We start from the raw sequence: 13,935 nt of genomic DNA on the forward strand, positions 1-13,935 counted from the left end.
CCTAGCATCAATCTGATCGGAAGGATAAGAATGACCATCAGAAGCCAGAAGCTAATTGATAGTCGTCGAAAGCTAATTCTTCCGCGTCGCTCGCTCTCCACTTCCACCGAAACACGCACAAAGATGCTCCCGACCAGCAGATAGCCACCGCTTTGGAGAGATGTCCGGCCTGGTGCCGCTTGAGGATTACGAGCATGCCCTCGCTCACCTCCAGCTTGCTCCGAGCTATCCGGCTACGAAGATTGTCACCTCTCAGCAAACGAGGACGTCGGCTGCAACTACGACGCTCTCGACAACGACGACGACGACGACGACGACGACGACAACAGCGCCCACAAGAGCGGGATCTCAGGCCAACACAATCACAGGAGGGGAGACGAGGCTCGATCTACCGACGGAGATCATCCTCGAGATCGGCAAGTGTCTCTTTGATGCGTACCACCTCCCGTCGCCTGCCTGGCTCGCGACCCTGGCGGACAAGGACTTGGTACCGCCGCCCATGTCGCAGACGCCCGACCTGAGGCAGAGCTATGTGGCCTTGCTCCATCTCAGCTCGACTTGCATCGCCTACCGAGCTTTGCTCGCGCCTCTGCTCTGGCGCTCCATTTACCTGCGTCACCCACAGCAGTTTGGCGAGCTATTGGCCTTGATGCGAAATTACCCTTCTGTCTCCGCCGCCAGAGCTCCGTCATCGACGTCGTCGGGAGGCCACGAGCTGCCCTTTCCTTTGCCGCTTATTCGAGAGCTTCATATCCTCGTACCTGATCGATTCCCGGGATTCGACCAGACGCTTCTCGCGGATCTTTTTCGGCGAGGGCTCAAGACTAATCTCACCGAATTGGAGTGGGAGGCTGAAGAATTGCCCGAGACATGCGCTCTTCGAGCTCTAGCTCCGACCGACGATTCTTCGTCGTCGAAAGTCAATGGAGAAGATGCGCATAGTAATCCAATGAAGAACATGGGAGGGCTTGGCGCCGAGGTAGGAGCTGAAGACGTCGTTCGGTGGACTAGAGACGCCCGGAGGGGCGCTCCGTTTCCTGGCATATCTATCGGCCAAACCCTCCGACCCCGTCCAGGCTCAGCAGACTGCACCAGCCTGACGTCTGTTTCCATCGACTGCAAATGCTTTTGGCCGGGACACAAGCTCCTCGCGCGTCTCTCTTCAGTCCGACATGTCCGTCTGACGACGTACGACTCGTTCCTGCTCCCACCTGCCGTTCCCCACCTCCTCCTTTCCCTCAAACAGCCCCTCGCCTCGATCTCGATGGCCACCTCCAAGACCTCGCTCCTGCATACACCCAACCTCATTGAGGCCGGCTGCTTCGACAACCTCGTCACCCTCGACATCTTTCCCGTCACACCGGAGCAGCCGCTCGCACGTGCCATCCGTCGATCAAGGCGGTCGCTCAAGGTGCTGCGACTCGTGCTCGACGTCTCGAGCAACTTTTCCAACTTTGACCAGCTCTGGCGGGACTTGACCGGCGATGATCCCGCCGAGGCAGATGGCGGGCCGATGGAGCGCCTGACCACGCTCCACATGGATCCAATGCCGCAGCAGAATACGGCGCCCTCCTTTGCTCACTTTGTTCAGCATGGCGCTCCTGCGCTCAAGTACGTCAATGGACGACACAAGAACGGTTTTGCTCCAGGCTACGAGCTTCTCACACCCGATGATATCACATCCGCTTTGTATTTCTAGCCTACAGTGCCGTACTATGTCATTGATCAGGATCATTGATGCCCTTCCCCTTTCCCTCTGACATGTGATGTCACGGGACCTTCAGTTGAAGAAGAATACTCTACTCCGTGAACTTCTTTTGCCATTTGCCATTCGGCGTCTTGCTTTTGCTGCTCCGGTAATTTGTGGGAATGGAAGTCACGTTCTTTATGGAACATGAGTCCTTTGTCCGTTCCCCTTTTCTTAGCCAGTTCCTCCATCATTTGCTCCCTTGTCAATTTTTTTTGAGGTCTGCTGCTCCCAGCCTGTCTGATCGGGGCCGGGGCGCGACGAGGGGGCGATATCTTAGTGGGCTGTAACTCATAGGCCGGTATTTCAATCGTAAGATTAGGTTTCTTCCCACCACCGACTGCGAGCGTTTGGCCAATGAAGAGTGAGGATATGAAGAGTATCGCAAGGAGCAGCGTAGCATTCTTCATTTTTGCGTTTTTCGTACGACCTGCTGTCTGGACCCGCTCTGACTTGAGTAAGAAGTCGTACTTGAGATGGCTTATCCTTCTAACGAAATGGCGGCAACCCAGCGTTGGTGTAGAAATGCACGCCCGTTTGCTTTGTTTGCCTCAGTGTGATGTTGTGAGAAGAGGTCAAGAGAGGGGAGGAGTACTGTTCTTATATCTTTGTCCAAGCAGCGACGGAGACTGAGCCTTGTCCCTGAGAGCAAACGGGGCGACGCGCCTACGCCTCGACCCGATAGAGAAGCGAGACGCAGCGAGAGCGTCACCACAACTGAGACGCACCGGCCACGGGGCTTGCAAAGAGTCGAAACAGCCATACTTGTTATTTTTTCTCGAAGAAAACACGATGAGAACATCACTTTATGCGATAATTCTGTTTTCGTGTTTCTTTGTCAGGGTCCCGGGGCGTCGTGGGCGCCCCGGGGCCCTGTGTGCTTTTCGCCGTCGTTGTTTATTTTCCCTCGCTCGTGTTTATATCCCTCTTCCTTGTTTACTAGGCCCTGCTTTTCGGGATAGTTCGCCGTGCCGGACGTACATGAGCACGCCATCCTCTGCTGCGCTGCGCAGCAGGCACAGGGAGTCCACGCACGCCTGCAGCAGGCCCTCAAGTGCACCCTCACGCACGCCTTGTCGCACGAATTCCCAGAAATAGGGCAGGCCCTTCTTTCAGTACTTTCCCTCTTCTCCTCGTTCCAGATTACATTCTGAAAGCCCCTAGTTCGTCCCGGTGACAGCTCCCTCACATCCATCGAGATTGGCACGGAAAAGACCCAGCGCCAGAGACGACTCCTTATCACAGTCGAGACCAAAGCTTTCACAGTTGTCTAAGAGGTACAGAGGGTGAAATTCTCCGTAGGTCCAAGGTAAAAGACAGAATGTACTGTAGATGTTTATGTCCAGTTGACACGGGGCGAACAGAACGTGAAATTGTCCCGTCTCACTTACGTAGCAGCAACACGGCCCTGTGCTTTACTCCAATTGCTCAACTTGCTCAGTAGCTCAGTAAGGCGGTCCTGCGCTCAATTCGTCATTGAACGACACAAGGACGATTTTGCCTCGGGCTACAAACATCTCACACCGGATGATATCACGTCTACCTTGTATTCCTAGGCTACAATGCTGTGCTATGGCATTGATCAGGAATGCTGCTACCCCCCTACCACTCTGATATGTGATGTCACAGGCTTTTCGTGTGAAGAAGAGACCTAAAAAGAATGACGCCACTTTCTTTTTCGCGAAGTCGAGACGCCCTGTTGCTTGCTCTGCTCTGGTGTTTCGGAAGATCTGGGGCGAGGCTCTTTGAACATCGTCTCTTCTGGTTTCGTTCCGCGGGCAAACGACACCTCCTTTGGCTGCTTAGTCAGCCTTTCCTGAGGCTTGCTGCTCTCAACCTGCACGAACGGGGCCGAGGGGGCACCAGGGGCCGATGTTACAGTCTCTGGCATCATCTCTTCATCCATAACATCCATAGCAAACGTCTCGCGAACGAGGAGTGAGGAAGCGAAGAGCAGCGTGAGGAGAGGTATCGTTTTCTTCATTGTTGCGTATTTCGTTCTCCGCACGACTTGCTGTCTGGATCCGCTGGATAGAGTAGGGAGTCGTGCTTAAATCGTCTTTCGTTCAATCGAAACGGTGGCAGCCTAGCGTTGTAGTACAAGCGTAAGCCTGTTGGGTTGTGTGACTTGAGGTGATGTTGTGGGAAGAGATCGAGAGAGGGTAGAGGTGCTGTTCTTATATCTTTGCCCAAGCAGCGACAGAGACTCAAGGGTCTCGTCCCTGACACCAGTCAGGGCCCTGCGCCTACGTCGCCCCCGAATGAATAGCGAGAAGCAGCGAGAGTGTCAACACGACTTAGACGACCGAATAAAGGAGCGAGGCGCACCGAGGGCGTCAATACGATTAAGATGCACCAGTTGCAGCGCTTGCAAAGACGGTTAAACAACCATGTTTTTCCGTCTCGATAAAAATGTGGTGAGAACGCCACTGTTTGCAGCTATCATGTTTGTGTTTTTGAGAGGTTGGCACAGACAACAAGTCTCAGCACCAGTAAAAAAGCCTTATCGCTGCCTAAACCAGAGTATTGTGGCACCGAGGGTGTTTTCCTCCGTAGGTCTAGGATCAAGGCCAGAGAATGAGTAACTTTGTGTGCCGTCGTCATGGGGCGATCAGAATGTTGAACGCCCATTTCACTTTCGCAGCAGAACTCGGCGCCTTCCTTTGCTACAGTTGTTCAGCGTGGTACTTCTGCGCTCAAGTGTGTCAAAGGACAGTGTGTCAAAGGACAAGACAAGGAAGCCCAAGCTGCGAGCTTCTCACACCAAAAATGGATCACATTTGCCTTGTGTTTCTACCGCTCAGATTCTCGCTAATTACAATAGGAATGCCGTCCTTTGTTTTCGATCTCGACCGCGTCTCATAGGTGACTTGATGGACCCTTCGATGTAAAAAGAAGACAAGTGAGGAGGACTCCATACTGATGCTTCTAATCCTGGTGCTCTTTGTCCTTGCGCTTTTTCTCCATGTTTTTCCTTTGGTTATGCTCCACGAAATTGATATTTCGAGAGAGGCTGTCTGGGTCAATGACCTTGTGATAATAATCGATTCCTTCTCTGCCACGATGAAAGTCTAAGACCTTCACCATTTCTTTCACTTCCGTTGGCACTTCTGTGGCGCCGGGCCAAACTCGCTTGAAAGCGCCCGAGGAAGACGGTTCCTCGCTGGGTTTGACAATTTTGCCCTGACTGTCTCGAGAAAATTCGGTTTTTGGAATCGTGTCCTCCCACTCCGGAGGAATGTCTTCGATACCGCCGCCGAAGGCTCCGCAGATGATAAGAGAGAAGAGGAGGAACAGGATGGGAAGTAGCGTAGTATTCTTCATGGTCGAGCTTTTCGTTGGGCCTACTGCCTAGATTTGGGTGATTTATGATGCTGCGCTGGTTGATGTTGTCTTTCCAAGTTCGAGACAGTGGCAAATTATCGTGACTGTATACTGTATGTGCGAGTGCTTTCTCTGTTAACGTTATTATGGTGAATGGGAAGGCAAAGAGAGAAGAGGGAGACCCATTTTATAGCTTTGCGCAAGCAGTAACTAAGGCTCAAGGGTGTTCTTCGTCACAGCAGACGGGGCGCTGCGCCTACGTTTCGAGCGGAATCGAGCCCCAGCGTGGTCATGAATGCGACTAAAATGTCCCAATCAGATACATGTCCAACTCGGGGCTTACAGTAACGCTGGGCCAGCCCATTCTGGGGCCCAATGTTCAAATGTCCAAGATGATGTTGGTCGCGTGTGCGCTCATAACAATTCTTGCTGCTGTGACGTTGGCACAGGCAACAATTTCAGCATTTGTGACCTCTTCTAGTTGCCTGCCAGTCCAAGGTGTTTAGGTTCATCAATGAATGCCTGAGGACAATCTTGCGTAGGGGCCAGAGTCAAGCAAAACGAGCACTAAAGCACTCTGAGGGACAGTGCACGCTCGATAGCGGGGCATTCAAGAAGACGAAACGCCTCACTTTTTGGCCCTCAAGACGGAAGCGCTGCGGCTGAAAGCCGCCCTCTGATTGACGCCCTTCTCTCCCGCCCCGGTTCTATGGCAAATTTCCGCTGTTCTGACTGCGCCATTGGGCACGGAGGCGCAATCTACGGCCCAACAAAGCTCAAGGACTCGCCCATCTCAGCTGTGACATTCGTTACCTTGTGTCTGGACATTTATGGCAGCCCGCCTAGATTACAAAGAAGATCAGTCGTCAAGGCAAGAGACAGAGCACCGCATTCACTCTGCCTCGCTCTTTTCAAGAAATCCGAGGCCCTGCATCTTGAGCTTTCTCTCAAAGTTCTCCAGCCACCGTTTGAGGAGCGGGACCGTCTGTGGGGCCGAGTCTGGGGCAAAGGAGGAGAGATACGAGAAGGCGCTCGAGGCTGCCGGACCGTCAGCAAAGCAATGCCCCCTTGCTGGATGGTGTAACACTTACCGATCTTGGGAGCCAGCGCAAGGGCCATCTGCATCTGCATGGCGGGGTCCCCTGCACCGCTCGAAGCCTTGACGAGGGCCTGCTGCTGGGACTGGGACCCCTCGACGTCCATGCCTGCATCAGCGCCTGCTGGCCCTGCTCCTGCTCCAGTCCCTCCACTACTCCCATTGGGTCCGCCTCGCCTTGCGAGCTCGCCCATCTGCTCATCGACCTGCTGGACCGACTCGATGCTGATACCCAGCGCAGCCGTCGTTGGCGGCGCGGCGCTCGACTGCGATGCGTTGCCAAACGAGTTGGCGGGGCCAGCGCCGGCGCTCTGCGTCAGGCCTCGCAGCCGGTAGATGGACGATGGCTTCTCGTTCTTGAGGCTGTTCAGTTCAATCACAATCTCAGCGTCCTTACTAATGAAGGGTCCTGACTGAAGATGAGCAGCAACGGCTCACCAGCCTAGCAGGATCCAGCGGTCCTCGGCCACGCCGCCCCGCCAGTTGAGATGGACCGTGGCGGCATAGCCTGGCGGAAAGGCCTGGGCACCCGTCATAAAGACAGTGACGTGGTTGATGTTGGCGGCATCCTCGATGAGGAACAGCGCATGCGTCTCGTCCACCTGCTGAGGGGGCGGCAGCGGAAGGCGGCCCGCGACGACGACGGAGAACATGGTTCCGGCCCAGTGCAGAGCAGAGGGGAGGAGAGTGTTCTGGGAACACGATGTGACAGGAAATAAAGATTGGCAGTCTGTGCGAGAGCAAAGGCGACTTCTTTTTGATTCTTGCGGTGGAGGTTTTTCTTTCTTTTCTTCATTTCGAGAAGAGGAGGCAGTAGCAAGGAAAAATAAAAAGGTGAATTCCTTCCAGGCACCATCTCCAAAGATGGTCGAGGCAGAGGCTGGATCATCGACAATGGCAGCGACAGCAGCAGGCAATAGCAGCGTGGAGCCGGTGCACATCACCATTTCGCGCGAGTCGGGCGCAGCGCTCATCTGGACGTCGGCCGAGGCTTCGCAGGTGCGCGCGCAGCATGGCATCGTGGGCCTCCTCGTCGGGTCGCTGCCTCTGATGCCCCAGCAGAATGTCTTTCTGGGCCTGCCGCTGAGCCTATTTGACGAGGAGGTCGTCTATCTCGTCCGGCGTGGGGCTGCGGTGCTCGTGGATGAGGCCGAGGCGCATGGCGTCTCTGCGCAGGACGAGGTGGCGGCGGCGCGGCTGCATGAGGATCGGGCAATCGACCGCGAGGAGCAGCAGCGGAGGGCGAGAGCGCTGGCGCAGGAGACAAAATCAAAGTACGAGAGAGAGATGAAGGAGAAGGGAGCCGCATCCAAGGACAAGAAGAACAAGGAGGCGATGGCGCGTCGGCAGGAGAGGAAGGAAAAGAAGGGCGATGGCAGTGACGATCTCTTCGGAGGAGGAGGAGGGACGAGCCAAGACAAAGACAAGGAAGAGGAGGGAAAGGTCGGTGGGGGCTACTCGATCCACATTCCGACCGACTCAAACAGCATGCCATGGTACCGCCAGAGAGCACCAAAGGCGACGTACAGGACGCTCTCCCAGGCTGCAAAGGCCGGCCTGTGGACCTATCCCCGCACCGCCGAGCAACAGGCGAGGTGCGCCGTCTTTGAGGCGCTTCGCGCAAAAGACTACTACATGAGCAAAGGTCTGCGCTTTGGCGGTGATCTTGTCGTGTATCCTGGTGAGTAGTGTCTTGCCATGAAATTGACTTTTCTTCCCTTGGTTGAAGAGTTGACGCATCCCTGACCCTCGTTCAGGCGACCCGCTTCGGTATCACTCTCACTTCACGGCCACTGTGCAGACGACACGGCAGTCGTCATTCCCTGTGCAGGAGCTCGTCGCCGCAGGACGACTGGGTACGGCTGTCAAAAAAGCCCATCTGCTGTGCTCTGTCCATGGACAAGAGGACGTAGACGACGCCAAGATCATAGCGAGGCGACTCGAGGGCGCAGACGACGATGCACGCACCTCTTCGTGGGGCGATGTCGACTTCTTCAGTCTGACGTGGGCAGGTTTCGGGACATGATGTATAAAGAGAGAGAGAGAGAACTTGCTATGTGTGAAACTTGTATTGAGTAGTAATAGTACTTGTATCCCAAGCTAATCTGACAGCATTCATCGTCCCATCCACCCGCCGTCGACGACGAGTGTCTCGCCGCATACATACTGGCTCGCCTTGCTGCAGAGGAACAGGAGCGGGCCGGCAAAGTCGTCGGGCAGACCCCACCTGCCGGCGGGGATGCGCTCGGTGATCTGACGGAGCCGAGTCGCGTCGCTGAGCAGCTTCTCGTTCATGTCCGTGGCAATGTAGCCGGGGGCGATGCCGTTGACCTGGACGTTGTGCTGACTCCACTCGTTGCTCAGCGATTTCGTTATGTTACTCACCGCCGCCTTGGACGCGGCATAGGCCGGCACGCGCAGGCCGCCCTGGAAAGAGAGGAGGCTGCAAAAGTTGACGATTTTCCCAGACCGACGCGGGACCATGTGCCTGCCTGCGGCCTGGCAGAGGAGAAAGACGGACTTGAGGTTGACGTTGATGACCTGAGCAAGAACAACACCGCCGCCGCAAAGGTCAGCTCAATAATGTCATCCTTTGATTTGCCCGCGCAGCAGACTGGGCTGAACTGACCTCATCCCAATCGTCCTCGGGAAACTCGGTCGAGTCGTGGCGGCGCTGAATTCCGCCGCAGTTGACGAGAATGTCGATGCGGCCGCCCATCTCGGGAAGCTGGAGTGCCTTGTCAAACGCCGTCTTGACCTCGGCCATGTCGCCGAGGTCGGTGATGAGGAGGCAGTGCTGCTGTCCCTGGTCTGTGGGAAGCGCCTCGAGGTAGCTCTTGTTCTCCTGGGCCGATTTCCCCGGACGGACGACGAGGCAGCACGAGGCGCCGGCCTGGGCGAGGGCCATGGCGCAGGCGGCGCCGATGCCGCGCGTGGCGCCCGTCAGGAGCGCGTGCTGGCCTCGCAGCGAAAAGAGCTGGAGGGATGTCGTCTGCGCCAGCGGGGGCGTGGGCTCGCTCTTGAGAGGTTGTGCGCTCATCGTGGCTTCTCTATGTGTGTGGTAAGGGCAGGAAAGGAAGAATGTCGCCTGGGCAAGGTGCAGCAGGCGCGACTCTCTCGCGCTCCACTGCAAAATCAGCGTGGGGGAAAGAAAGTCCAAGCCGGACCGTGCTCTCCGACACGAACCGAAGCTCGGACATTTGGAGAGAAACCGACTTCTCGGGCTGCACACTGTTTCTCTCTGAGCAGTGCTTCAACATCGGGTCAGAATAAGAGGTTCCCTGCCTCCTTCCAATCCAAGGTTTGACAAATGGGCGGCGTACTCCTCGGGCCACTGAGAGCAACCAACCGCGCTTCCTCTTCATGAGGAATTCTAATTGAGGCTCAGAACAGGATCTGTTCTGAGCCTCATTTCATCATATATTTTTTTCTTTTTGCCTGCGTCGTTCGTCAGCTGCTGTGACGAACGACGGGCCCATCCCAATGTGATACAGATGGCATTCATGTGTATCGTGATTATGTAGGGCCCTGTTTGTCTGGCTGCTGTTGTATGTTGCTGGCCGTTGCTGGCGGCAAGCGATAAAATTGAAAGGCCTTCGAAAGCACCGAGCCACTGTGAGCTCCGAGCGCCGAGTGGACCGGCCGTGCGTTAGTGACTTTTTCATTTTGAATAGTTTTCCCTGCACCATCACGACCAGAAAGAAGAATTCTTGGGGGAGGGAGATCAAAGGCAGGAGTCAGACGATGGCCGACGGCTGATGGCGAGCCGACAGAGGGTCATCATCGCGTAAGTTTGGGAGCTTCTTAGCCTGCTCTTCGTGCCAGCTGACGGTCATCCAGCCTCGACCTGGACGCCTTCTATGTGGCGGCTTCGCGCAAGCGCGATCCCTCGCTCGTCGGCCTGCCAGTGGGCATCAAGCAAAAGAACATCCTGGCCACCTGCAGCTATGAAGCGCGACGGCGCGGCGTGGCCAAGCTCGACGGTGTGAGAGATGCGCTCACCAAGTGTCCCGAGCTCGTCCTCGTGGACGGCGAGGATCTGAGCTACTTTCGCGACGTCTCCCGGCAGGTCTTTCGCCTCGTCACGAGGTTCTTGAAGGGTGTGTCCGTCGAGAGGCTGGGCATGGATGAGCTCTTTTGCGATGTCACCGACTTTCTCGACGAGTGGGCGGGGCCTGCTGCTGCGGACGATGACTCCTTCGTTGGTAACCTCTTGCCCTCCAACGCTGCCACTCCTCCTCGGGCCAGCCATGCTGCCAAGCTGCGCCGGGCTTCGCATCTGGCGCTCGAGGTCCGCTCCCTGGTGTCGCAACAGATCAACCTCACGTGCAGTGCCGGGATAGCCTCTTCAAAGCTCGTTGCCAAGATGGCCGGCAATGTGCACAAGCCCAACCAGCAGACGGTGTTTGCGCCTCTGGACGAGACTGCCGACGAGGCTGTGCGCCTGTTCCTCGATCCCTACCCGCTTCGTCAGATCAATGGTTTCGGCTCCTCGATTGTGCGCCAGCTGTGCGACTCGATTGCCGATCCCCACTCGCCCTCGCCGTCGACGATCGATGCGTCGCAGCTCACCGTCGCCCTCGCCCGGCAGGTGTTTGATCGCGAGAAGCTCATCGGCCTCTTTGGAGCTCGCATAGGTAATCGCCTCTGGCAGCTCGTTCTTGGTTCCGACGATGAACCGGTGCAGCCGTCGCCCGAGATCCCGGCGCAGATCAGCATCGAGGACACATACCGTGTGCCGCTGCACACCGAGTCTGCCGTCAAGGCGCAGATCCTAACGCTCAGCACCAGCCTCCTAAGGCGCCTCGAGACGGAGCTCAGGGTGAGCGACAGCGACGACGACTCAGTGCCCGCGCTTCCTGAGCTCGTGCCGTACGAGAAGCCGCTCGATGAGTGGATCGACCGTGGCATCCAGGCTACGATCCGCGACTACCACCGCGTCACCTCGTCGCAGGAGTTGCTTGCAGCGACGGCGGCGGCGGGGCAGCAGCCGTTTGAGTGGAAGCGCTTCCCGCTCAGTCTGCGTCTCTCGATCTCGCAAAAGAAATTTGTGCGCGTGAGCCGCCAGACGCGCATGCCCGTCGACATCTTCGACACGGCCGTGCCTCGACCCCAGCGCGCACTCGTGCTAGCCGCCAGCGTCCAGGCCCTCTTCCGGACGATTGTCAATGCCAAGGAGGACTTTGCGCTCCGGCTGATCAACATTGCTGCCACGGACCTGGTGGCCAAGCGGCCGTCGAGGGGCATTGGCGACTTTCTCCAGAAGCAGCTCCCGCTTGCGTCGCTGTCGGGCGCAGGCGCCGGCGTGGGCGACGAGGACGCTATGGTGAATGCGCCTGCCAAAGAAGGTGGAGAGGTAGCCAAGTCGGCGACGGGAGCGGCTGATCCATCCGTCGCCAATGGGCAGGGCAGCAGCAGCGACCAGAGCCAGGAGCGCATTGACGCAGACGTCTTTCGCCAGCTCCCATCAGACCTGCAGGCCGAGCTGGCAGCGCACTACGGCCTCGACCCGTCCCTGCTTGTCCCTCTGTCCGAATATGAGGAGCAGGAGCGCGAGATGAAGGAGGAAGTGGCGACAGAGGAAGTCAAGGGGAAGTCAAGGGAAGGCCAGGACGCACTCGTCTGCCCGCTGTGCGCTCAGTCGATGCTGCCGTACCTGCAGCACGATCATGCGCGATGGCCCCTCCGAGGCTTGCCGATGGAGGAATGGCTGGACCACGACGACGACGAAGAACAACAAGAAGAGCAAGAAGGAGACTGGCAAGACATGTCCGAGCTAGAGTGACAAGGATTGTTTTCCGCAACTGTACTACTACTGCTATCGTCTAACAAAGAACAAGTGGCATGCAATTGAGCCTGGGTGCATCTTCTGGGCGAAAGAAAAAGAGCGAGTGAGAATCATGTCTATGCACTTATTCGATGCTGCTGCTGCTCCTTCTCGGAGGCGCTCTAGTCTCTCTTGATGTCGCTTGGCTTTGCCCTCACTGTCGCACCCGAATCGCTCTGGGGCGCACCGGCACCCCCATCGTCGTCCCAGCTGTCCCACATGTCGTCTTCGTCATCGCCTAGCGCTGGTGCTGCTGTTGTTCCAGCAGCAGCAGTGTCATCCTTCTTTTGCTCTTGCGCTGCCGAAGTTGTTGTCAAGGGTGAGGGCGACAAGAGAGAGCCTGTCTGCTGCTGCGCTCTCGCATCGTCGCCTGCACCCCGGCCGTCGTGCCGCGCGGGACCGCGGGCCTCGTCCTCGTTGGACGAGCCGCGCTCCGATCTCGGCGGCGGGTAGGCGTGCGGGTCCGTCTCGCCTTCGCCTTCCTCCTCGTCGTCGTCGCTGTCAATGCCGACGAGATGGCGCGAGAGGCCCTCGTCGCCATTCGCCAGCTGGCCATATCTCGCCCCGGCTCCTGCCCCTACTCCTGCTCCCGCACCTGTCCCTGCACCTGCACCTGCCTGTGCTCCTCCCCGTCGTGCGGCCGGCGCGGCCCAAAAGGCAAAGTTGCCGCCGCCGCCGATGCCGCCCTCGAGGTCCTCGTCGCCTTCCCTCTCCTCTTCTTCTCCACCGTGGCCGTCGTGGCCGTCGAGCATCGCGCCCGTCGCCGCGGCATCCTCCTCTGACTGGTACTTTGTCGTGTGTGGATTGTGACGCAGCAGCGAATCAATGAGCCAGAACTGCGGGTCTCAAATCTTCCGTCAGCATTTTCTCGTCTCGTCTGCGCATTAAAAAGAAAAGAAGAGAGAGAGAGAGAGACGAACCTGGAGCGTGTTCATGGCCAGGGGAAAGAGGGCCATGACAAAGAGGACCTGGGCCTCGCGCGCGTGGCCAAAGAGGTCGAGGATCCAGCGGCCGACGTCAAAGAGAAAGGGAAAGAGGGCGAGGAGGAGGACGACGAGGATCTTCATGATGAGCAGGCTGAGCAGGTAGAGGGACAGCTGCCGGAAGAAGAAGGTGAGGCGTGGGCGGGGCCGGCCTCGGCGGAGGAGTCCGGCTGTCGTCGTCGTGCTCGCCGGCGTTGTCGTAGCTAGAGGCTCAGGAGGATGAGAAGATGACGCTCCTGCTGTCGCCTCGCCGTCCTGCGAGATAGATTGCTTGGGGAGCGCCTGCGAGGTGGGGAGCATGGGTGAAGAAGAAGCAGAGGCCTCGTCGTACGTGAGCTGCGTGTCCGTCGAGGCGCGCGGCGTGGCGACGAGGCTGCCACCAGCCCGTGGCCCGCGTCGGCGGCGGCGGCCCAGCACGAGGGGCGTCGAGGTGTACTGGCCCGAGACAAAGCCGGGCCAGCCGAGGACGTCGGTAAAGTAGTGGGTGAGGAAGCGCATGCTGGCATAGATGATAAAGACGCCCAACGTCGTGTCAATGGCAATGTTGAGAAAGTAGAGGCTGCACGGATTCTCCTCGCCCTCGGACGCCAGGCTGCCCAGGCTCGAGAGGGCGACGTTGAGCGTGTGGACAAAGAGCTGGCCGAGCATCTGCTTGGAAATGTCCAGCAGCCAAATCTTCCAGGGACGCTTGGGTCGCTCGCGCTGGCGCTTGAGCACGAGCGTGCCGACGACGACGACGCCCATGAGCGCCTGGACAAAGAGCGCAAACGGCCCCAGCAGCCGGCAGTTGCGGTTCGACGGGTCGTTTGGGTCCGGCTCGGGCAGGCCCACCATCGACGACGAGAGCGGGGGTAGTGTTGCTGGTGTCGCCATTGTCGCTCGCTCGCTCGCTCGCTCGCCGGGTCTCTCCTTTTTCTCTCCTAGAAGCGCCAATTGAAGGTTTAAGCTAATGCGACAG

The 13,935-nt window shown here is 57.7% G+C and overlaps 8 protein-coding genes across 8 annotated transcripts; 3 read left to right on the forward strand and 5 right to left on the reverse strand.

Annotated features, from left to right (window-relative positions):
• FA10DRAFT_264658 (hypothetical protein) lies at window positions 1-1,733 on the forward strand. The gene has a single exon (XM_025520738.1). It carries the CDS (start codon window positions 161-163, stop codon window positions 1,697-1,699), a length of 1,539 nt encoding a protein of 512 aa, XP_025381264.1. The 5' UTR covers window positions 1-160; the 3' UTR covers window positions 1,700-1,733.
• A 429-nt stretch (window positions 1,734-2,162) lies between these two features.
• On the reverse strand, window positions 2,163-2,630 carry FA10DRAFT_40836 (hypothetical protein). The gene has a single exon (XM_025525463.1). It carries the CDS (start codon window positions 2,547-2,549, stop codon window positions 2,229-2,231), a length of 321 nt encoding a protein of 106 aa, XP_025381265.1. The 5' UTR covers window positions 2,550-2,630; the 3' UTR covers window positions 2,163-2,228.
• Window positions 2,631-4,675: 2,045 nt separating this feature from the next.
• FA10DRAFT_258228 (hypothetical protein) lies at window positions 4,676-5,071 on the reverse strand (the record flags this gene model as incomplete). Its single annotated transcript, XM_025519896.1, has 1 exon — window positions 4,676-5,071. One exon carries the CDS (start codon window positions 5,069-5,071, stop codon window positions 4,676-4,678), a length of 396 nt encoding a protein of 131 aa, XP_025381266.1.
• Window positions 5,072-5,840: 769 nt separating this feature from the next.
• On the reverse strand, window positions 5,841-6,890 carry FA10DRAFT_299388 (hypothetical protein). Its single transcript, XM_025524715.1, has 3 exons — window positions 6,606-6,890; window positions 6,163-6,530; window positions 5,841-6,109 (listed from the first exon to the last, which is right to left on the reverse strand). Exons 1-3 carry the CDS (start codon window positions 6,818-6,820, stop codon window positions 5,964-5,966), a joined length of 729 nt encoding a protein of 242 aa, XP_025381267.1. The 5' UTR covers window positions 6,821-6,890; the 3' UTR covers window positions 5,841-5,963.
• Window positions 6,891-6,971: 81 nt separating this feature from the next.
• On the forward strand, window positions 6,972-8,296 carry FA10DRAFT_248614 (hypothetical protein). Its single transcript, XM_025519496.1, has 2 exons — window positions 6,972-7,848; window positions 7,925-8,296. Exons 1-2 carry the CDS (start codon window positions 7,032-7,034, stop codon window positions 8,191-8,193), a joined length of 1,086 nt encoding a protein of 361 aa, XP_025381268.1. The 5' UTR covers window positions 6,972-7,031; the 3' UTR covers window positions 8,194-8,296.
• Window positions 8,227-9,094, reverse strand: FA10DRAFT_264661 (putative 2-deoxy-D-gluconate 3-dehydrogenase). Its single transcript, XM_025520739.1, has 2 exons — window positions 8,797-9,094; window positions 8,227-8,708 (listed from the first exon to the last, which is right to left on the reverse strand). Exons 1-2 carry the CDS (start codon window positions 9,073-9,075, stop codon window positions 8,283-8,285), a joined length of 705 nt encoding a protein of 234 aa, XP_025381269.1. The 5' UTR covers window positions 9,076-9,094; the 3' UTR covers window positions 8,227-8,282.
• A 759-nt stretch (window positions 9,095-9,853) lies between these two features.
• On the forward strand, window positions 9,854-12,024 carry FA10DRAFT_264662 (DNA/RNA polymerase). Its single transcript, XM_025520740.1, has 2 exons — window positions 9,854-9,954; window positions 10,008-12,024. Exons 1-2 carry the CDS (start codon window positions 9,926-9,928, stop codon window positions 11,950-11,952), a joined length of 1,974 nt encoding a protein of 657 aa, XP_025381270.1. The 5' UTR covers window positions 9,854-9,925; the 3' UTR covers window positions 11,953-12,024.
• On the reverse strand, window positions 11,945-13,923 carry FA10DRAFT_264663 (hypothetical protein). Its single transcript, XM_025520741.1, has 2 exons — window positions 12,915-13,923; window positions 11,945-12,830 (listed from the first exon to the last, which is right to left on the reverse strand). Exons 1-2 carry the CDS (start codon window positions 13,848-13,850, stop codon window positions 12,117-12,119), a joined length of 1,650 nt encoding a protein of 549 aa, XP_025381271.1. The 5' UTR covers window positions 13,851-13,923; the 3' UTR covers window positions 11,945-12,116.
• Window positions 13,924-13,935: the final 12 nt, after the last annotated feature.

Source organism: Acaromyces ingoldii (assembly GCF_003144295.1).
Source record: "Acaromyces ingoldii strain MCA 4198 unplaced genomic scaffold FA10scaffold_1, whole genome shotgun sequence".
Taxonomy (NCBI): Eukaryota; Fungi; Basidiomycota; class Exobasidiomycetes; order Exobasidiales; family Cryptobasidiaceae; genus Acaromyces; species Acaromyces ingoldii.